At 39.9% G+C, this 17,475-nt stretch overlaps 1 protein-coding gene across 1 annotated transcript; it reads right to left on the bottom strand.

The window, feature by feature from the left end:
• Window positions 1-1,032: 1,032 nt before the first annotated feature.
• TMEM41B (transmembrane protein 41B) lies at window positions 1,033-17,018 on the bottom strand. Its single transcript, XM_035119428.2, has 7 exons — window positions 16,801-17,018; window positions 11,543-11,660; window positions 9,603-9,731; window positions 7,217-7,310; window positions 5,122-5,226; window positions 3,485-3,623; window positions 1,033-2,333 (listed from the first exon to the last, which is right to left on the bottom strand). The coding sequence occupies exons 1-7, from the start codon at window positions 16,916-16,918 to the stop codon at window positions 2,164-2,166; spliced, it is 873 nt and encodes a 290-aa protein (XP_034975319.2). The 5' UTR covers window positions 16,919-17,018; the 3' UTR covers window positions 1,033-2,163.
• Between the last annotated feature and the right edge of the window lie 457 nt (window positions 17,019-17,475).

Here is a 17,475-nt window from a genome sequence, read left to right as displayed (position 1 = left end):
ACAAAAGAACAAGGCTGCAGTAGGTATTGATACCTGCCAATATTCACACACACTCTTACATTTCAAAAGCTCCTCTGAAAAGTGGTGCTTTTCAGGATGAGAGGAAAGCTATTTTATAAGATTGCAGAAAATTATTAGAATGTTTTTATTCCTAATAATCCAATGCACTTGAGCACTAAGCACCATGCAACTTCAAAAATAAGACTTATGAGCAATTTCAACCATGTAAAGTACTCTCCACTTTTACCAACTGAGTTTTAGAGTGTCTTGCTTAAACTCAAAAAGGGCACACTACAGCAAAGGTTACCCATTCCATTGCTTTCAATGGTGCTTGCAACTAGCTTTTAATAGATTGTACCGTTTTAGTGAATAACTATTTCTGCATTTCAAACAGCATAATTTTGCCTCTTGTACATCAGATTGCTTGCCAAACATCTATGGACCTCACAGTCTTTCACTACTGGAGCAATCATCCACCCACACCGCCAATGTCCACCTGTTCACCACTGCTTTTGAGCAATCACAGAAGAGACCTGTAGCATTCTTCAGTGAATGCTTATCTGCTGAAGAGCTGCACAGCTCAAGGGAACTGCAAAGGGCCTTTGGTTACAGACAGAAGGACACTGTGTACCTCAGAGGAGTTGTAAACCAGGTAGGAGAATGCCATTTTGAGAGGGAAGGAGTGCCAACATACGGGAATGGAATAGGTACTATACAGCAGTTCTTCAGACTAGCAGGCATGTAGTACTTAACTGTCTACAGACTAAATTTGGCATGCTAGCCTTGATTTAAAGGAGGACAGCAAAAGCTGGCAAGTAGTCTGCTTTGTAAGAACTGTAAAATGGCTAAAATTGTTTCATAACAAAAATAACCGCACAGAGTAATCAGGCCTAGAGATGGGCACACTTGAGTGGCATTCTGAACTGGAACAATATAATGAAGCCCAGAAACAGAAACAAAATAGCCCTAGCAACAATAATTATTCAAGGAAAGGTATCATTACTTTGGGGAGTAAAAACCATAACAGAGCTCTTAAAATTTCAAATATAAATTTAATCATCAGTTAGCCTTCCATCAGAGCAGGGACACATCTTTCTAGCACGTCTATTTACAAGATGTACAATTTGTACATGATAACCTTAACCCAACGAAAGTATGCATGTAGGCATGGAGCTTCCTCATACTGAGGCAGTTACAGAATGTTTCAACTGCAGGGGCATGAAAACAAATGAGGGATTCCATGCCTGAAGGACCACTGTTTGGGCACTTGGAGCACCAATAGATCTTTACATCAGAGGTTATGCTATATGGCCATGCTGCTTAAATAAAAACCTAGCAAACATTATATACTTAACTATAATGACATAGTTTCTGCTTACTAACTGAAATTGATAATTCCTCAAAGTGATTCCCACATTTTTGCGTGCACTTATAAATGCATGCAAATAATTATTTTTGACAACTGATTAATTAGTTAAATAAAATATTAGCAATTTTGGAAACAGCTGCCATACATATGAAATACTGGCGCTATATATATATATATATATATATATATATATATATATATATATATAGTTTTTCATGTGCCATGATAAAAGTCTGATCAACCCCAACCCCAGCAAAAACATTCATATGACAGGAAAGTCACTCAATGCCTTTCAGTGTCTCCACAGTTGGCATGAAGCAAAATGAAACCCAGGAATTTCTGAAACACTGGTCAAAATATCTCTTCCTGCTCTCCCACAAGGAGCTCATTAATAAAGAATCCATACAATCCATTACTCCACTGGGCTGCAGAAAGAACTGTGCAGTCTATTACTTTTTCAGAATTATGAATGGTGCAAAGATGAGAGGGAAACAGGAATGAATTTATCATGTTAAGCCTACACAAACAAAATCAGATAAGGCATACATATACATATATTACTGATTAGTTAAAATGAACAATACTTTAAAAAGTATATGGTTCATCTTAATTTCTTCTGACAGCAGTTATTTTGTCTTTGTGCCCCATAAATAAAACTCAGCAAAAAGTCCAGAAGCATTTTAATCTCTTATAATTCTCTCATTTCAAATTGTGAAGGATGCGATAGAAAAGTGACCATAGAAATAGTGCTGATCCTGAGATGAAATATGGGACGTGAAGATCCAGGCTAATTCTCATTCAAACTTTTGTTTAAGTTTCTTCTGAAAAATAGCTGGTAGAATGGAGAGAATAGCTAGAATCATGAGAATGAAAACAGAGTTCCAGGAGACTGCTTCACCTGCTGTTGTAAGCTGGTAGAGCGTTGTTCCAGCTTTAATTGCTACAAAAGATGGTGGTGCAACACCTGGAAATAAAAGATGGGAAAATGGATCAGAGAAAAAAAAATAAACTCAAAACAGTTGTGTGTTTTTTAATGTCACCAAATCTAATATAGATGATTCAGAAGTCATGAAGGAATAACCTGTTCTCCCCCAACTTTGCAATTATATGATTCTGTTTTTAAAGCATTTTTATTTAGGTTACACTACAGTATTAATTATATTCCAGCTTGTAACTAACATGTACAAGATGGTTTATACAATAAAATACCGCTTATAAATCCCCCAATAATTAAAGCAATCAAGAATGAAAAACGGAAATTCCAAAAACAAAACAAAAACCCAGCCTAAATAAAAATGTATTTGCTGCCTGCTTAAAAGCAGGCATTAAAAAGCATGGGGTCAAGACAGAACCTTGTGGCATCCTGCAGGCCAAAAGCTACAGGCCAAAGCAGTAGTCACCAAGGTCCACCTTCTGTAAGCTACAACCCAGGATTTCACTTCTGTCTGCTTCTGTATCACTGACACTTCACCTTCTCTACTTCTGTGACTCAACTGACTGGCCCAACCAAGCCTTGAAAATTTAATAAGCCAGAGAGGCCAAGGATCCAAAGCGCCTATCATGGGTCTTGGTTCTCCAGATAACTTTTTCACAACTTCAGGTTGCACAAGTTGAAAGGTATTGAATACAAAGTGAACAGTCAGGAGCCCTGTGTGTGATCACTGGCGCTGATTCAGAAATAACCATAGCATCCACACTGTAGTGGATGTTAGAAACTTTATCTGAAAAGCTTCTTGCAAAGCAGTCACCATCCCCCTGCTGGCCAGACTGCAACAAGCCTTTTTACTACTGCGAACAGATCCAATGAGCTGACAAAACAATGGTGGCGATATAGGATTTCTTCACCACAATCATGCCACAGAGTAGGCTCTAAAATGGAATGTATCCTATGATAGATATGTAGAATTTCAGCTCATTTTTATTTAACTGTGAAATTTACAGCATGCGTTCCTTAACAACTAAAAATAAATAAATCACTAAAATAAGAATATGCAAAAAACAGTTATTCAAAATTTATACAACTGCCCAAGAGATGGGGCTGTGTACTAATGAAGCATGCAGAAAGGAAAATAGTGTCACGTTTAGCAAATCTTTAATATTAATCAGAATTCTTACCTAGAAAAGTACCAATAAAAAATACTTTCAATGGTACATTTATTACAGGAGATGTTATATTGATAAACCAATTAGGAAGGAAAGGAGTTATTCTCAAAAATATTATGTAGTTAATGAGGTGTTCTCTGTGTCGTTCAACCTGTTGGGATATAAAAATTCCAAATTAAAAGAATCCTATTTTAGAAATATACCAGCCATCTTAATTGCATAATCCTTCCCTCTATTTCCAAAGTTTACTTGTGAGTGCTTGTCTTCATGTAGCTAAAATGGAACCATTCACACACAGGAGGGAGAAAGCAGCAAGTTTGGTTGAACTCCCAAGGTTCACAGAATTACAACAACAAAACTTTTGGGGCGGAACTAAGGATGCTGGCAAACCCCAAAACAGCCCGGAGGGCCAAGGAATGCTGACTGTTGGATGAAAAACCCCTCCCCCGAACTGGGTAAGAGAGAGAACAAAATAGAGCATCATGGAGGACCATGGCTGATTGACTGGAACAGGAATATCCTATACTGCAATGCTTTGTAGTAGGTCCGATTTTACCCCTCTAATAGTGAATTCAGGTGGTTGAGGGTTAAACTGGGCTACCCCAAAATAAGGAAGCAATTTCTACATAGGGGATTCTCTAGGTAGGGGTGTGAATGTATGTACAGAAAAAAATAAAAAATAAAATTTATTATTACTACTACTACTACTTCTACTACTACCCTGTTTCTCATATTTTAAGACATACCCATAAAATAAGCCATAGCAGGATTTTTAAGCATTCAAGGAATATAAGCCATACCCCGAAAATAAGACATAGTGATAGGCGCAGCAGCAATGCCGGCCGCGGCAGGAGGAGGAAGAAAAAAATAAGACATCCCTTGAAAATAAGCCACAGTGTGTTTTTTTGAGGGAAAAAATAAATATAAGACATGTCTTATAATATGAGAAACACGGTACTAATAATAAGTAAACAGCCCAGAAAGCACCTGTGAGTTTCCAGGGTTGAGGGCACAGACATAACAGCCCACTAGCAACTCATTTCATTGTCAACAAAGAGAACCTGTGGTTGACATATTGTGAAATCCCCATATTTGCTGTTACTTTGGGGAAAGTAGGGGTGGAAAGAGATATGCTACAACTGGTTTCAAGTTGGCTTGCTTGAAATTAACATTAATCAGTGTTTGTCAAATCAGACGACACAAGCTAGGGTTTAGCACGAATGGCATGCAAGCCCAAAATTTACTTCTAGACTCATTCCTGTCACACTGAACTATGGTTTAGCATGAAATCCAGGTTGTGCCCAGACGTGGGGGGGAATGGATACAATGGTACCTTGGTTCTCGAACTTGATCCGTTCTGGGAGTCCGTTCGACTCCCGAAACCGTTCAAAAACCAAGGCAAAGCAGTCAATTGGCTGCAGGGGCTGCAGGAACTTCCTGTACTCAAGCGGAAGCCAAATTGGAAGTTCGGCTTCTGAAAAACGTTTGCAACCCAGAACACTTACTTCTGGGATTGTGGCGTTCGGCAGCCGATTTGTTCAGGAGCCAAGCCATTCGAATACCAAGGAACCACTGTATTTGTGTAATTCCTATCCTCTTATACTTAAATGTAAGCATTTAGGACAGATGTTCCACCAGAGTGACTTTACCTGCTGTGACCATTTCACGGCTTTCTCTGTTAAATATCTATAAACAACAGGTCTTCCAACTAAATAGGACAGCATATAACAGAAAGAGGCCCCAAGTCCAGAGCACTGCAAATGAATGGAAAACGAGACTCTTATACATTCATCCTTCATATGATTAACATGCAATAGGGTTTCAAATAATCAATGTAGTTAAACATTTATCTATACATTCAATATTACTGTACTCTCTCTTAGTTAGAATTGTATCACCTCAGACCACCTATAGGGGACTGCTTTGTTAGTACTCCTCTTTATGTTAAAAATAAAATCTTTCATGCAGAAAACTAGCACATCTGGGAGAAAACTAGTCTAGAACAACTCTTACCATGTATGAGTTGTCTGTATGATTCTGCTGAACACACACTTCAACTCTAGTACAAGAAGCTTAAAAATAGTAGTAACTACAGAAAACTCATTTTAAACTGGTTTGAATTAAACTTTTATTATACAAGGGTTTTTGTGTGTCTGCATCTGGGGCCATCTGTTGTTACAAGTGACTAGCTGTCCACAACATGGTGCACTGAGGCCACCACTTTCAAATTACCTCCACATAGCGTTTTGCAAATGACCCTAACCACAATGCCCTTCCTTTTTCCAAAAAAGTTGTTTCAAGTCTTGGAAATGGGTGTACATCACACCCTAATTAATGCATTTAAATTGGTTTCCTGTCGCCCACTTTTATAGCCACCAGAGAAAAAGTGGGTGGAATTGAACATTGCACTATTACAAACATTCTGTCTGCACAAGCATATTAGCTTGCCAGACTGAACAACCCTCCTCCAGGCCACTGTTCCCGCCCGCTATACTGACCCCCCCTCCAATTTTGGGGGATTTGGGAGAACACCGAAATTAAGGGGTAAGCCTTGTTGCAGAAGCAGGATTTGTTATGTGAATCCCACCCAATGTTTCTGTTTTACTCAGAGTAAACCCAGTGAAATTAATGGACCTAACTTAGTCACTTTCAGTAATTCCATTGGGTCTACTGCAGGCTAAACTTAGTTGAATACTAGCTAGAAAAATTATTATTTTGCTATCACTTATTCAACTTTGTCCATTAGAATGTACTCCTTTCTAAGAGCTGATTTATCACTACCACCACTTATGTCAAAGGCAAATTTCAGCTGCCCCAGGAGGGCAAGATTTAGTATACTATACTCACTAGTAAATGCTACATTTCTATTAACTATTCTATTATTTGTTAGCGTTAAAATTCAGTGGAGGAAAAGCCAGTCCTACTTTACATAAAACAATTATTGCTATTGGGCACTGATTTAACAGAGCCAGTTGAATATATTTAAAATATCCTTACCCTATCTTCTAATCAGTGCACCCAACTGCTCAGAGTAGACACAATGAAATTAATGTACGTGTTTAACTTGGGTCGATTCATTTCAGTGGGTCTCCTCTGAATATGACTAACATTGGATACAACCTGAGGGCACCTTTTCAAATCCAATAAAAAAAGATAAACACACATGTGATAAAGTGTACAGAAGCAGAACAATTCTTCTCTCCTTACAGATGTGGGCTCCACTGGGGAGGGAAGTTTGGATCTTCTCTCCCTACCAATGACCCCAATCAAGATGCCCCCTGCATCTCAATTAGCCTTAAGGGAAAAGTTCCCAATGGCACCCACTGCAGCAGAACAGAAAGGTTAAATTAAACTACTCCTTATGCTGCAGTCTCACAGCACACCAGAGAAGAGACCCTTGCAATTAAATGGGAAGAATCTATTTAGAGTAAGTACCGGTAATGTGTATTTTGGCCCTGAGGCAAACCTCTGCCAGCAGGTTTTCAGGTTGCTTTCTGTGTCTGTTTCAATGCTGTCTTACTAATTTGTTTGTTACTGTCTTATTGTAAACAGCTTTGAACTGCCTAAGAAAGTAATAGCTAAACATTTAATAGCTAAATATTTAATTAATAAGAACACCCCTGTTCATTACATATTAAAAGGTTATGCCTGTACTATTCACACCATCTGCTGCTGCACTAAATAGCAAATACCTTAAACAAATATTTTGAAGATAAGCATTCCGTATTTGTAATTAATACTTACCAAACAAACAAGAAATAGAGCTAGGGGGAAAGGATAGAGAAATCCTGAAAGTATACTCAGAAATATTGATCCAGGAATAGCAAAGGTTTGCAAACTGGATGGTAGGTTTAGTTAAGGACAACATTACTTCGTGTTTTGAACATGCAGAGTAAACTACTGCATGTTTACTCAGAAGTTAGGTCTGACTGTTTTTTAAAAAAACTTTCTCCAAGGTATATAGGATTGCAACCTTAGAAATTTAAAACCAATACAATTTTAAATAATTTATATATCAAAAGTATTGCCAAATGAAAACAATTTAAAAGATGAGCTTTCGTGTGCATGCACACGAAAGCTCATACCAAAATAAAAACTTAGTTGGTCTTTAAGGTGCTACTGAAGGAATTTTTTTATTTTGCTTTGACTCAGACCAACACGGCTACCTTAGGCATGTGGTCCCTTAAAACTTCTCTACACAGGGCCTCTTCATATATTTCATTTTTAGGTATACAGTGGTACCTCGCAAGACGAATGCCTCGCACAATGAAAAACTTGCAAGACGAAAGCGTTTTGCGATGTTTTTGGTGACTCACAAGACAAAGTTTTCTATGGCCGTGCTTCGCAAGACAATTTTTTTTGGCTTTTTTTTGCCATGGCAAACCATGCTTTTGCAAGACAAATTATCGCAAGACGAAGCAACTCGCAGAACAAATTACTTTCGTCTTGCGAGGCACCACTGTACATGGCAACCACATCTGCAGGGGAAAAACTGTCATACAGGTGTGCTTGTAAGGGAGCTGGTATATCAGAGACTGCCACTGATCAACAAGGAGGAGGAGCGAAACATTACAGTAGGCATCCCCAAACTTCGGCCCTCCATATGTTTTGGACTACAATTCCCATCATCCCTGACCACTGGTCCTGTTAGCTAGGGATCATGGGAGTTGTAGGCCAAAACATCTGGAGGGCCGCAGTTTGGGAATGCCTGCATTACAGGCACTGTTTTATAAAACACCACAGCATATGATGCTGAGTACTCTGCGAGGAATTCAACATCACATTATAATCGTTTTGTCAACACACGCATTTCAGCTTGCCAGATGGGAAAATCTCCCCTCTCCCCTGGGTGCGTTTCTGCAGGATCCTCTAACACGCTCTCCCTTCCCCACAGTCAATTGTTTGGGGGGGGGGGTCACAGGGGGAAGAGAGGGGAAAGCCCCATTGTATTAGCAGGACTTGTGCTGGTACCTGGCTCTCAGTCATAAATCTGAAACGTTCATTCAGCAATGTATAGGACAGACTATTATTATTTACTGAATTTACTGCCTTATACCTGGAGGTGTCATGGCGGTTCACAGACTATGCTGTTCTACTAATTAAGATACCAATAAAGGTTCACATTGGGTTTTTTTTATATAAAAAAACCTGTGGTATTTCTAACCTTTATTGGGTCCCAGGGCAGGAATATAATAAATCAATCTCAGCTTTACCTCTGTGTAGGCTACTTAAGTTCTGTGAACCAAAATCTTACAAAACATAATTTTGTACTATGAAGTGCTATTCAATAGTACCATTAAATAGCCTTGTTTACAGCTGCTAAAAGTTGCTCACATAGCACTAATGGAAACAACTTTTAAATATCTAAGTGAATCAAAGACTCATTTCTATCCAAGTGTTGTTAACAACCTAGCAATAGCAAATTAGCATATTCTATCCCCACAGGGGGAAAACCACCAATAAAAACAAAGCTGCTTGTTTTAAGAGGTTGCCTATCTGTTAAGAATCTTTTGTAACAAACAACTTCACAGCACAAAAATATTCCTTTATGCAAATACCGTAAGTAAAGTCTTCCTAAATGCTCTTAACCCCTTTGACTTCTTATGCAGTTTTCACATGTACTCCATTTTTCATTTTTTTCTACCTTTCTGGTCCAATCTTACATGTGAAAATTCTGAAATAAACATGTTCAATGCTGAAGTGGGGAAAGGGCCTTCTTATACAAACCAATGAAAACCAAATAAAAAAAATCCTTCCAGTAGCACCTTAGAGACCAACTAAGTTTGTTATTGGTATGAGCTTTTGTGTACATGCACACTTCAGTGAAAACCACACACTGTTAACTACCAGCAGTTCCATATGGAAAGATGCCAAGTACGGTCACACAAATTCTTAATGGCTCTTAAAGTTGTTCCCCACATTCCATCCCACGTTGTTCAAAAGCCCCCCCCCCCGACCCTTTCAGGTGGTGGGTATCTTTTCTTCTATGAACTTCCACCTATTCACTTATCTTCAGACCCAAGCCATGTTATCAAGAGGGTCCCTTACCACACAGAAAAAAGAGCCTAGAAACTACTTCACGTCATATTCCAGAAAGCCACAGCTATGTGTATTTTTCAAATAAGGATACAAAACGTAAGTAGCAAAATAGGCCACTAAGACTTGTACATAGAAGTTGTCCTTGTATTTAGAGAGAACTTTTCCTAAGGCTTTAGCATCATCCATGTCTCTGGGAACCTTTATACATTCTCTCTCCTCTCTGCAGGGGAAAAAAATCAGATGAAGTTACCAGCATAAACAACAGATGCTTGCCCCAACAGCATTATGCCACTGTGACATAATGTATCATGCACTCTTAGGATTTCATGTAAAATACTAATTACACTGTTTGACTTATTGGATTTTGTAATACATACAGTCAGCTTTAAACTACTACTTGATGTTATTCTGTAACCTGTTGAGGTATTAAAGGTACTGCATCAAAACATCAGTTGTTCAGAAATTACTGGACAGTTTGATATTATCAAAACCTTTGCCTCCACACCAGCAATTATTAATCAAAGTCAATGTTCAAAGCAAGGCTGCACATTGTATTCAACATAATATTCAGGCACAACTTAATAACTTTTAATAACTTCTACAAGCAGATGGAACACATACTTTAGGAGAGAAAAGTAATTGTTTCTGGTGTTTAGACTTTTTATCCACTTTGCTTTCAAACTGGACAAAACATACCTTCAGAGATAGAGAAGGGCTTCAATAGATAACACGTCTACAGACAATACCCCAAATCTCTGCATCTTTGGAAGCAAGTAATTCCTTTCAAATACCTGTAGATATTATTTTTTGGAAAACGCTTGGTTGATTCTTAGCAGAACATACAAAGAAGCTCTATGGCCACATCTACACTACAAATGTAAGCCACTTCCACACAGTATTTGGAATTCCCCAGGTGCCAGGTGTGTTTTGCTACTGGAGCTGATCCAGTTGTAACTACGTGGAGATTTCTGGGTGACAGGTTGGTGATTGCTATCTGCACCGAGCCAGCTGACTTGTGCACAGCAGAAGACATGCATCTTGTGCTTCTCTATTGCCCTGTGAATCATGGACCCCTTGCTGGTCATCTTACTCCTCCATCATCACAGACCACAGTTTAAAAACCTCTGGCTTAGTCCATAGTTAATACCATTTTCATTTCCACTGTGTGTGTTTCTCCTTCTTGCATACTGGGACAAGTGAATTGTTTTAAGAGCAAGCTACAGTCAAGCAATGTAGTTGATATCATAGAATCATAGGATTATAGCATTGAAAGGGACCCCCCAAGGACAATCTGGCAAACCCCTAGCAAACAGATATTCTACTGCGGCGACCATAACTTAGGTTTAAGGTGCTATTTACCACTTAGCTTATATATCTGAGTTTTTAACACTGCTTTCACGTCAGATAAACAGTAACAGCTAACTATCACAAATCCTTGAAACAGCAGTGCTCAGCACTATCAAAAATCTACAATTCCAGAGTTTGGTTTTTTGCAGAGGGGAGCTCCAATAGTTAAAAACTACTTTGAACCCAGTATCATAACAGCTTTGTGTAGTGTGAATGTGTAGTGAAATGAGGATTCGTCCAAGTTTTGTCTGATGACATAATTTTGAATTGGACAGCTCAGCTCTGCCAGACATTAACAGGTGGTTAGTTTAACCTCTAATCCCAGAATATACAACTATCCACCTGGGAAATTTATATACTGTGACATATTAAAACTAAGATTGGGATTAACCAGCGATATGAAGTGTTTTGATATAGTAGTACAAAAAGTTTCCATAATGTATTGTCTGAACAAATTTTTTGTCAGTAATCTTTAAATGGCTATGTCAAATTTCTGACAGGAATGAGCCAGGTAGAGTACCTTGCAGCTTACTGGTAAATTCTGATATCAAAACTAGACATTTATACACATGGTTCCTTTCTGAAAACTCAATGAACTGTGTCCTTCACTTCTGAGTTCTATAGGTTCGTAAGTTTCTTTAGGTACATTTGCTGGAAACAAAGCAAATTCTCTGTCATACTTACTCACACAGCTGTGGAAAGTTTTTATATACCAGAAACATAACAGATGCAGCTATTAAGAAGATGGATAATAATATGAGAAGGGATGTTTGTGCAGATCCACCTTCTTTATGGGCCTTTCCTGAAATGGAACAAAAATATAATTAATTCATGAGTTCTTACATATCATATTTGAGGGGCTGAGTTGAGGAGGGGCACTTAGACTTCATACGCATGAAGTCATAAGCATTTTCCATACCATTTTTCTTTCTAAACCAGTTGCAGAAGAAGTGACAACAGATATATGAGATCCAAGCCAAACAAGAGGCAACTCTCAATATTACACTTTATTGTCCTGTCTATATTAAATAAAAATGTTCTTCACCAGGAAGACACAGAGAGCTAACACAGAATGATAACATCATTTGACAACAGAGAATCTTGAGACATTATAAACTGTAAGTTGTGGTGGGATACAGGACACTTCATTAGAAGGAAGAGGCTGCTCCACTCTGGAGAGATCATTCAAGAATTTCTAAGTAAGTTTGCGCCAGTGTTAAATACTCAGACATAATCTAATTGTCAAATGGCACCTTGAACCTAGGTTGTGGGCACTACAGTGGAATGTCTAGGTGCCTTTTCGGTGCAGATGATGATGATGATGATGATTTCTATACCACTTCATAGTTTAAAGAACAAATCTCAATGTGGTTTACAGCACATTAAAATATCAAAAGAAATATTTCAGATCCTTCTCTAAGTCACATTTTGTTTTCCACAATCGCCAATGTGGTGTCCAGAGAACTCCATGTGGTCATAACTGGACCCGTGCAAATTGTAGAATACACATGTCTGCTGGCTAGTTTCTAACACTGGTTAGCACCTTATTTTAAGTTTTTAATACTCTTCCCCAAAGATCTCCAGTGCTGCAAGCCAATCCAAATGACCAGAAAACTTTCCTAAGCACATCTATTTCTTCATCGTTGCCTGACAAGTTTTCTTCATCGTAAGCCAATAAGCAACCACACTGGTTCCCATTCTGCACTTTAATCTGGAGCATGGGTAGGCAAACTAAGGCCCGGGGGCCGGATCCAGCCCAATCGCCTTCTAAATCCGGCCCTTGGACGGTCCGGGAATCAGCATGTTTTTAAATGAGTAGAATGTGTGTTTTTATTTAAAATGTATCTCTGGGTTATTTGTAGGACATAGGAATTCGTTCATTTTTTTCCTTCAAAATATAGTCCAGCCCCCCCAGAAGGTCTGAGGGACAGTGGACCAGCCCCCTGCTGAAAAAGTTTGCTGACCTCTGACCTGGAACTACCACCTTCCAAAACAAAGAGAATGGCATGAGGCAGACCAGACCAGCACCACCCACCATTGCCCATTTATTTCAGTGAGCTGAAGCATACTTAACTCTGCATTGGTTTTTGTCACAGTAAATACCAAGCATGAATTAGTGTTTTGAGAAACAATCACACCAGTTTGACAAGGTAACTAAAGCTGACTCAAGTCGACTTCCCCAGCTTACTTTAAGTGATGATAATCAAGCAATAAGTTCATCTCTTCTTAAATTTGCTTCTATTGATGGATAAAGGAAACATGCCGATGACCAACTTGCCTGAAACAACTATTTCACTCAGGCAGGAAACTGTGTGAGAGTGCTGCTATATAGTAAACTGGCTAGATCATCCACCCTGCTTATCTGTCAAGAATAATAATAATCCCAGAGTGTTTATTACAATTGGTGGTGCCATGATTATGCAATGTGTACTTAATATTCCCTCTTGTGATGTTACGTGGTTATGAGCTGGCAGGAGGAGTACAGAGATGATGAAACTGCCACATAAGTATGAAAATCATATGACATACCATAACAAGTGTTCTGAATTTAGCAGTTTGCCTTGAAGTTACTACACTTGTGTAGCATGCTTTCATAAAGCACACTGTCCCTCAGACCTTTCAGAAGGCACACCATCTGCACAGCTGCACCTGAAGTTTCATTACTCCTCTTAAAATCAGTGCCTCCCAGGAAGAAACTGTATAAAATCATTACTGTCAGCAGAAAGAAAGATAATTGTTTAGTAGCAGCTGAATTTCACATTTCTTACAACAGCAAATGTACACTCAGGGTGTCACACTGCTATTCCAGCAAGCCAACATCACAAATCATGGCATTGTATCTGTCCTGTAGGCAGCTATGCCTACAGGTAATTGTATGAATGTGCATTCATGTTAGGTCTGAAATATGCACACAAGGACATATGAAATTTAAAAATGCCAAACTCAACAAGGGTTTTGAGACTATAAGTTGATAACGGTTTTTACCTTATTTTTTCTGCCATTACATTTTTTTTAAGCTCTTGTAATTATGCTCATTTTAAAAGTTTCAATTTCCACATTACATGCCAATTTCTAACAATTGCTATTGCACTGGAGGCTAAACAAAGCTTACAAGTTTCCAATGCATTACACTTTTAAATTTTACTTTGATTAGAGTGCTTTTTGCACAGGGAGTATATCATGATTCAATTTGGAACAAATTATATTGCAAATAAATTCAAAAAAATCATTAGGACCACTCAAGTGACATTATATGCAAAGAACTGAGAGTTAACATTTAACTGCACTCAATCATCTCAAGTACAGTAGATATCTGTAATTACAACTTCAATTTGGCAAAGGCACTTCAATTACTATTCCAAAATGAAAAACGGTTCAATATAAAAGTGATACTGAACATTATTTTGATGCACTGTTGTGATAAGCCCACTGAACCAAAGGAATTATGTTAAAACTAGAATATATACCTTAATTTTAAAGTCCTTGTGACAACTTTTTAAATGTCTTTGACACAAGTAATTTCACTTACAAGAATTTGCCACAGCCACTTAAGAGTCAGAGTAAGAACACGTAATCATAAAATAGCATTTACTGTACTTCCTCTATTCCTGTCTTAAGAAAAAAGCAGGCAAGTAAAAAACTTGGGAGGCTAGGAATAGGCTCAGTCCTTTCTGATCAGCCCTGCATGAACCGTATATGAACAGTGTTCCCATCTAAAATGTAACCTGACAGAAAAGCATGAGAAAGATGTTAGGAGACCTGTCTTCTCTGAAGACATGCAAGTTATGGCAAAGAGAACATGCTTCACTAATATGATGGGAGAAAAATGTTTTTGGAGAGAAGCATTTTCTCACTTGTGAGCAGTTTACTCTGCCTCCCCACAGTTCAATTTTACCCTGTATCAATAAAATGAATTTCCACTCAGAACCAGTAATGACACACTAGGTCATCACAAGGTTATTCTAATAAAACAACTTCTCTTTCGAAGCCTACTCCCGCAAAACACAACACATAATCCTACTTCATTTTCAACTATCAGCTATCTATTCCAGGTGGGAAATGTATGCTTGTGGAAGGTGGCAAATCACCCAGAAGACAGTCTTTCATACAGCCTAGGGGGAAGCAATTTACCGGTAATCCCACCAAGAACAATTGGACATCCTTCCAAGTAAGTCTACAGAGATTGCAATGGTATAGTGAAAGACACCTCAGATTTGGGATACTCATTCAACATATGTTCCCAAGGAATCTTTGCTGAAGATGCTAGACATACCCCATTACTGATAACTTTATGGCAGGTATCACATATGACATTGCAGACATCGCTTTCTAATTCAATCACAACTACTGTGACAATTTTATTCACATGAAGGTTTGGAAAGACTTGCAAGAAGTTATTATTATTGTCTCTAAGACCTTAAGGATCATTGGGACCTGTCATAACCTCACAGCTGGAACTATACACAGAAGTCCCATTGTGAATACTACACTTTGAATACAACAGCTGAAAGTTAATGCATTTTTGTAGTCATTTCCTGAACTACATTCCTTACTCCACACCACTTTCCTAGGCACCTAACAACTGGTCTCCTTCATACAGTTCTGGGCACCACAGTTCAAGGAGGATACTGACAAGCTGGAACGTGTCCAGAAGAGGGCAATCAAAATGGTGAAAGGCCTGGAAACGGTGCCTTATGAGGAACGGCTTAGGGAGCTGGGTATGCTTAGCCTGGAGAAGAGAAGGTTAAGGGGTGATATGATGGCCATGTTCAAATATATAAAAGGATGTCATATAGAGGAGGGAGAAAGGTTGTTTTCTGCTGCTCCAGAGAAGCAGACACGGACCAATGGATTCAAACTACAAGAAAGAAGATTCCACCTAAACATTAGGAAGAACTTCCTGACAGTAAGAGCTGTTCGGCAGTGGAATTTGCTACCAAGGAGTGTGGTGGAGTCTCCTTCTTTGGAGGTCTTTAAGCAGAGGCTTGACAGGCATATGTCAATAATGCTTTGATGGTGTTTCCTACTTGGCAGGGGGTTGGACTGGATGGCCCTTGTGGTCTCTTCCAACTCTATGATTCTATGATTCTATAATGCTCATCATTAGTATTTATCATATTTAAAGCACTTCTTGTTGTAGGAAATCTGTTCTCAGAAGACCAATGGCTATGATTCAAACTCTGAAGCCACCACAATGCTTGAAGCTAAACTGGTCTTGATCTGGTCAGTTTCCAGAGGGGTGACTGCTTGGGAACCTTGGTTTCCATGATGAAATAAACGTAAATAAATACATAAAGCAGGCTAACAGAAATTTGTCCAATAGAAATGAACACAACTTTACTGCTTAATGCCATAGGCCACCCACAATATCCCAATTGCCCAACATCACCTTCAGAGATTTATGACTAAAGAGTCTTGAACCTGAATGATCTGCTTTGAGGTCTAACGTGGAAGAACTGCCCCACATCACGCCATATGGGCCTCCACACCCATGAGAGCGCCTGACAGGCCTCGCCCCCCCCACCCCCACCCCCGAATTTGTTTTCAAAAGAAGGCCTCGACTTAAAAGGCTTAATAAATGTCAGCGTCCCTTTGGGCATCTGCAGAGTGCCCAAGAAAACTGAGTACAGGCCGGTCACGGATTATGTGGGAGGACTGATCGGGATTGCCAGTTCTAGGCGAATTTGAACCCCGGCACTTCTTGTTTTATGGCATTAAATGCTGCTTCGGAGCATGTGCATTTTCCCTCTGAGTCACCCTCCTCCTCCTCTCTTCCTCCTTCCTCTTCCTCCTCCTCTCCCTTCTCGCGTCTACTATTCTTCATTCTCCAGTGACCCCGGAACACCTCCAGGCACACCGCCGGTTTGGTTCCAGCGGGACCCCCCCCCCAATCCATCCATGAATATCTCGCGCGTTCTCCTCCTGTCGCTTCTGCTTCCCACCTGCAAGCAGCTCCTGATGCCTTTCCAAGGCAGCCTCCGTCTCCTTCGCTGCTGCCGACGCCTCTTCCTTCTCCGACGTCCTCCCGGACCCTCGCTGGCTCGTGCCCGGCTGCGCCATGGTAGCCCCTTCGGCGACGCCACCAGCCCCTTCGCCGGCCGGCAACACACAGGCCGGACTCAGCCTCCGCCGGCGCCAAGAACCGCGAGAGGAGGCGGGATCGGCCACAGCCCTCCCCTCAGCGCCGACGCCACCCGCTCGCCTGCTACGTAGGCCGCAGGCGCGGACTCTGTGATGCCGCCCAGGATTCGGCTCCCTCCCCGCCCCCTGCCGCCCTTCTGCCAGCACCTTTGCTCTTGGGTTCCCGAAAAGGCTGCCCACGTTTTCTAGTAAATACCGTGGAAGTCGGTTTCTTTCTCCAAAAGACGCCGATTCGGAAGGAACGCAGTGGTTCCACTATGGGCGTAGGCAGGATTTTTGTTGGGGGGGGGAACAGAACCTCAGTTTGCTATGTATTTTTATGGATTTGGGGGCGGGGAGAAGGGCAGCTGCGTCCATGAGTTCCACCCAGGGCCGGATTTAGGTTTGATGAGCTACTGAAGCTACTGAAGGTAATAGGGCCCTTTATACAGTATGTCCAGCTGTCCTTTGTCAGCAACAAATTATTGCTGTTTTTT

The sequence above is a fragment of the Zootoca vivipara genome, chromosome 1 (assembly GCF_963506605.1).
Source record: "Zootoca vivipara chromosome 1, rZooViv1.1, whole genome shotgun sequence".
In the NCBI taxonomy this organism is placed as follows: domain Eukaryota; kingdom Metazoa; phylum Chordata; class Lepidosauria; order Squamata; family Lacertidae; genus Zootoca; species Zootoca vivipara.
Note: the sequence above shows the minus strand (reverse complement) of the source record. Positions and strands in the feature narration are given on the sequence as shown.

Bases quoted from the DNA above. Each gene is read 5' to 3' on its own strand.
- TMEM41B (XM_035119428.2), bottom strand. From the start codon at position 16,918: ATGGCGCAGCCGGGCACGAGCCAGCGAGGGTCCGGGAGGACGTCGGAG. The intron at 9,732-11,542 runs GTAAGTATGACA...TTTCCCCTGCAG, and splicing joins AACTTTCCACAGCTGTGTGA to AGAGGAGAGAGAATGTATAA. The intron at 5,227-7,216 runs GTAAGTATTAAT...ATTCATTTGCAG, and splicing joins CTCTATTTCTTGTTTGTTTG to TGCTCTGGACTTGGGGCCTC.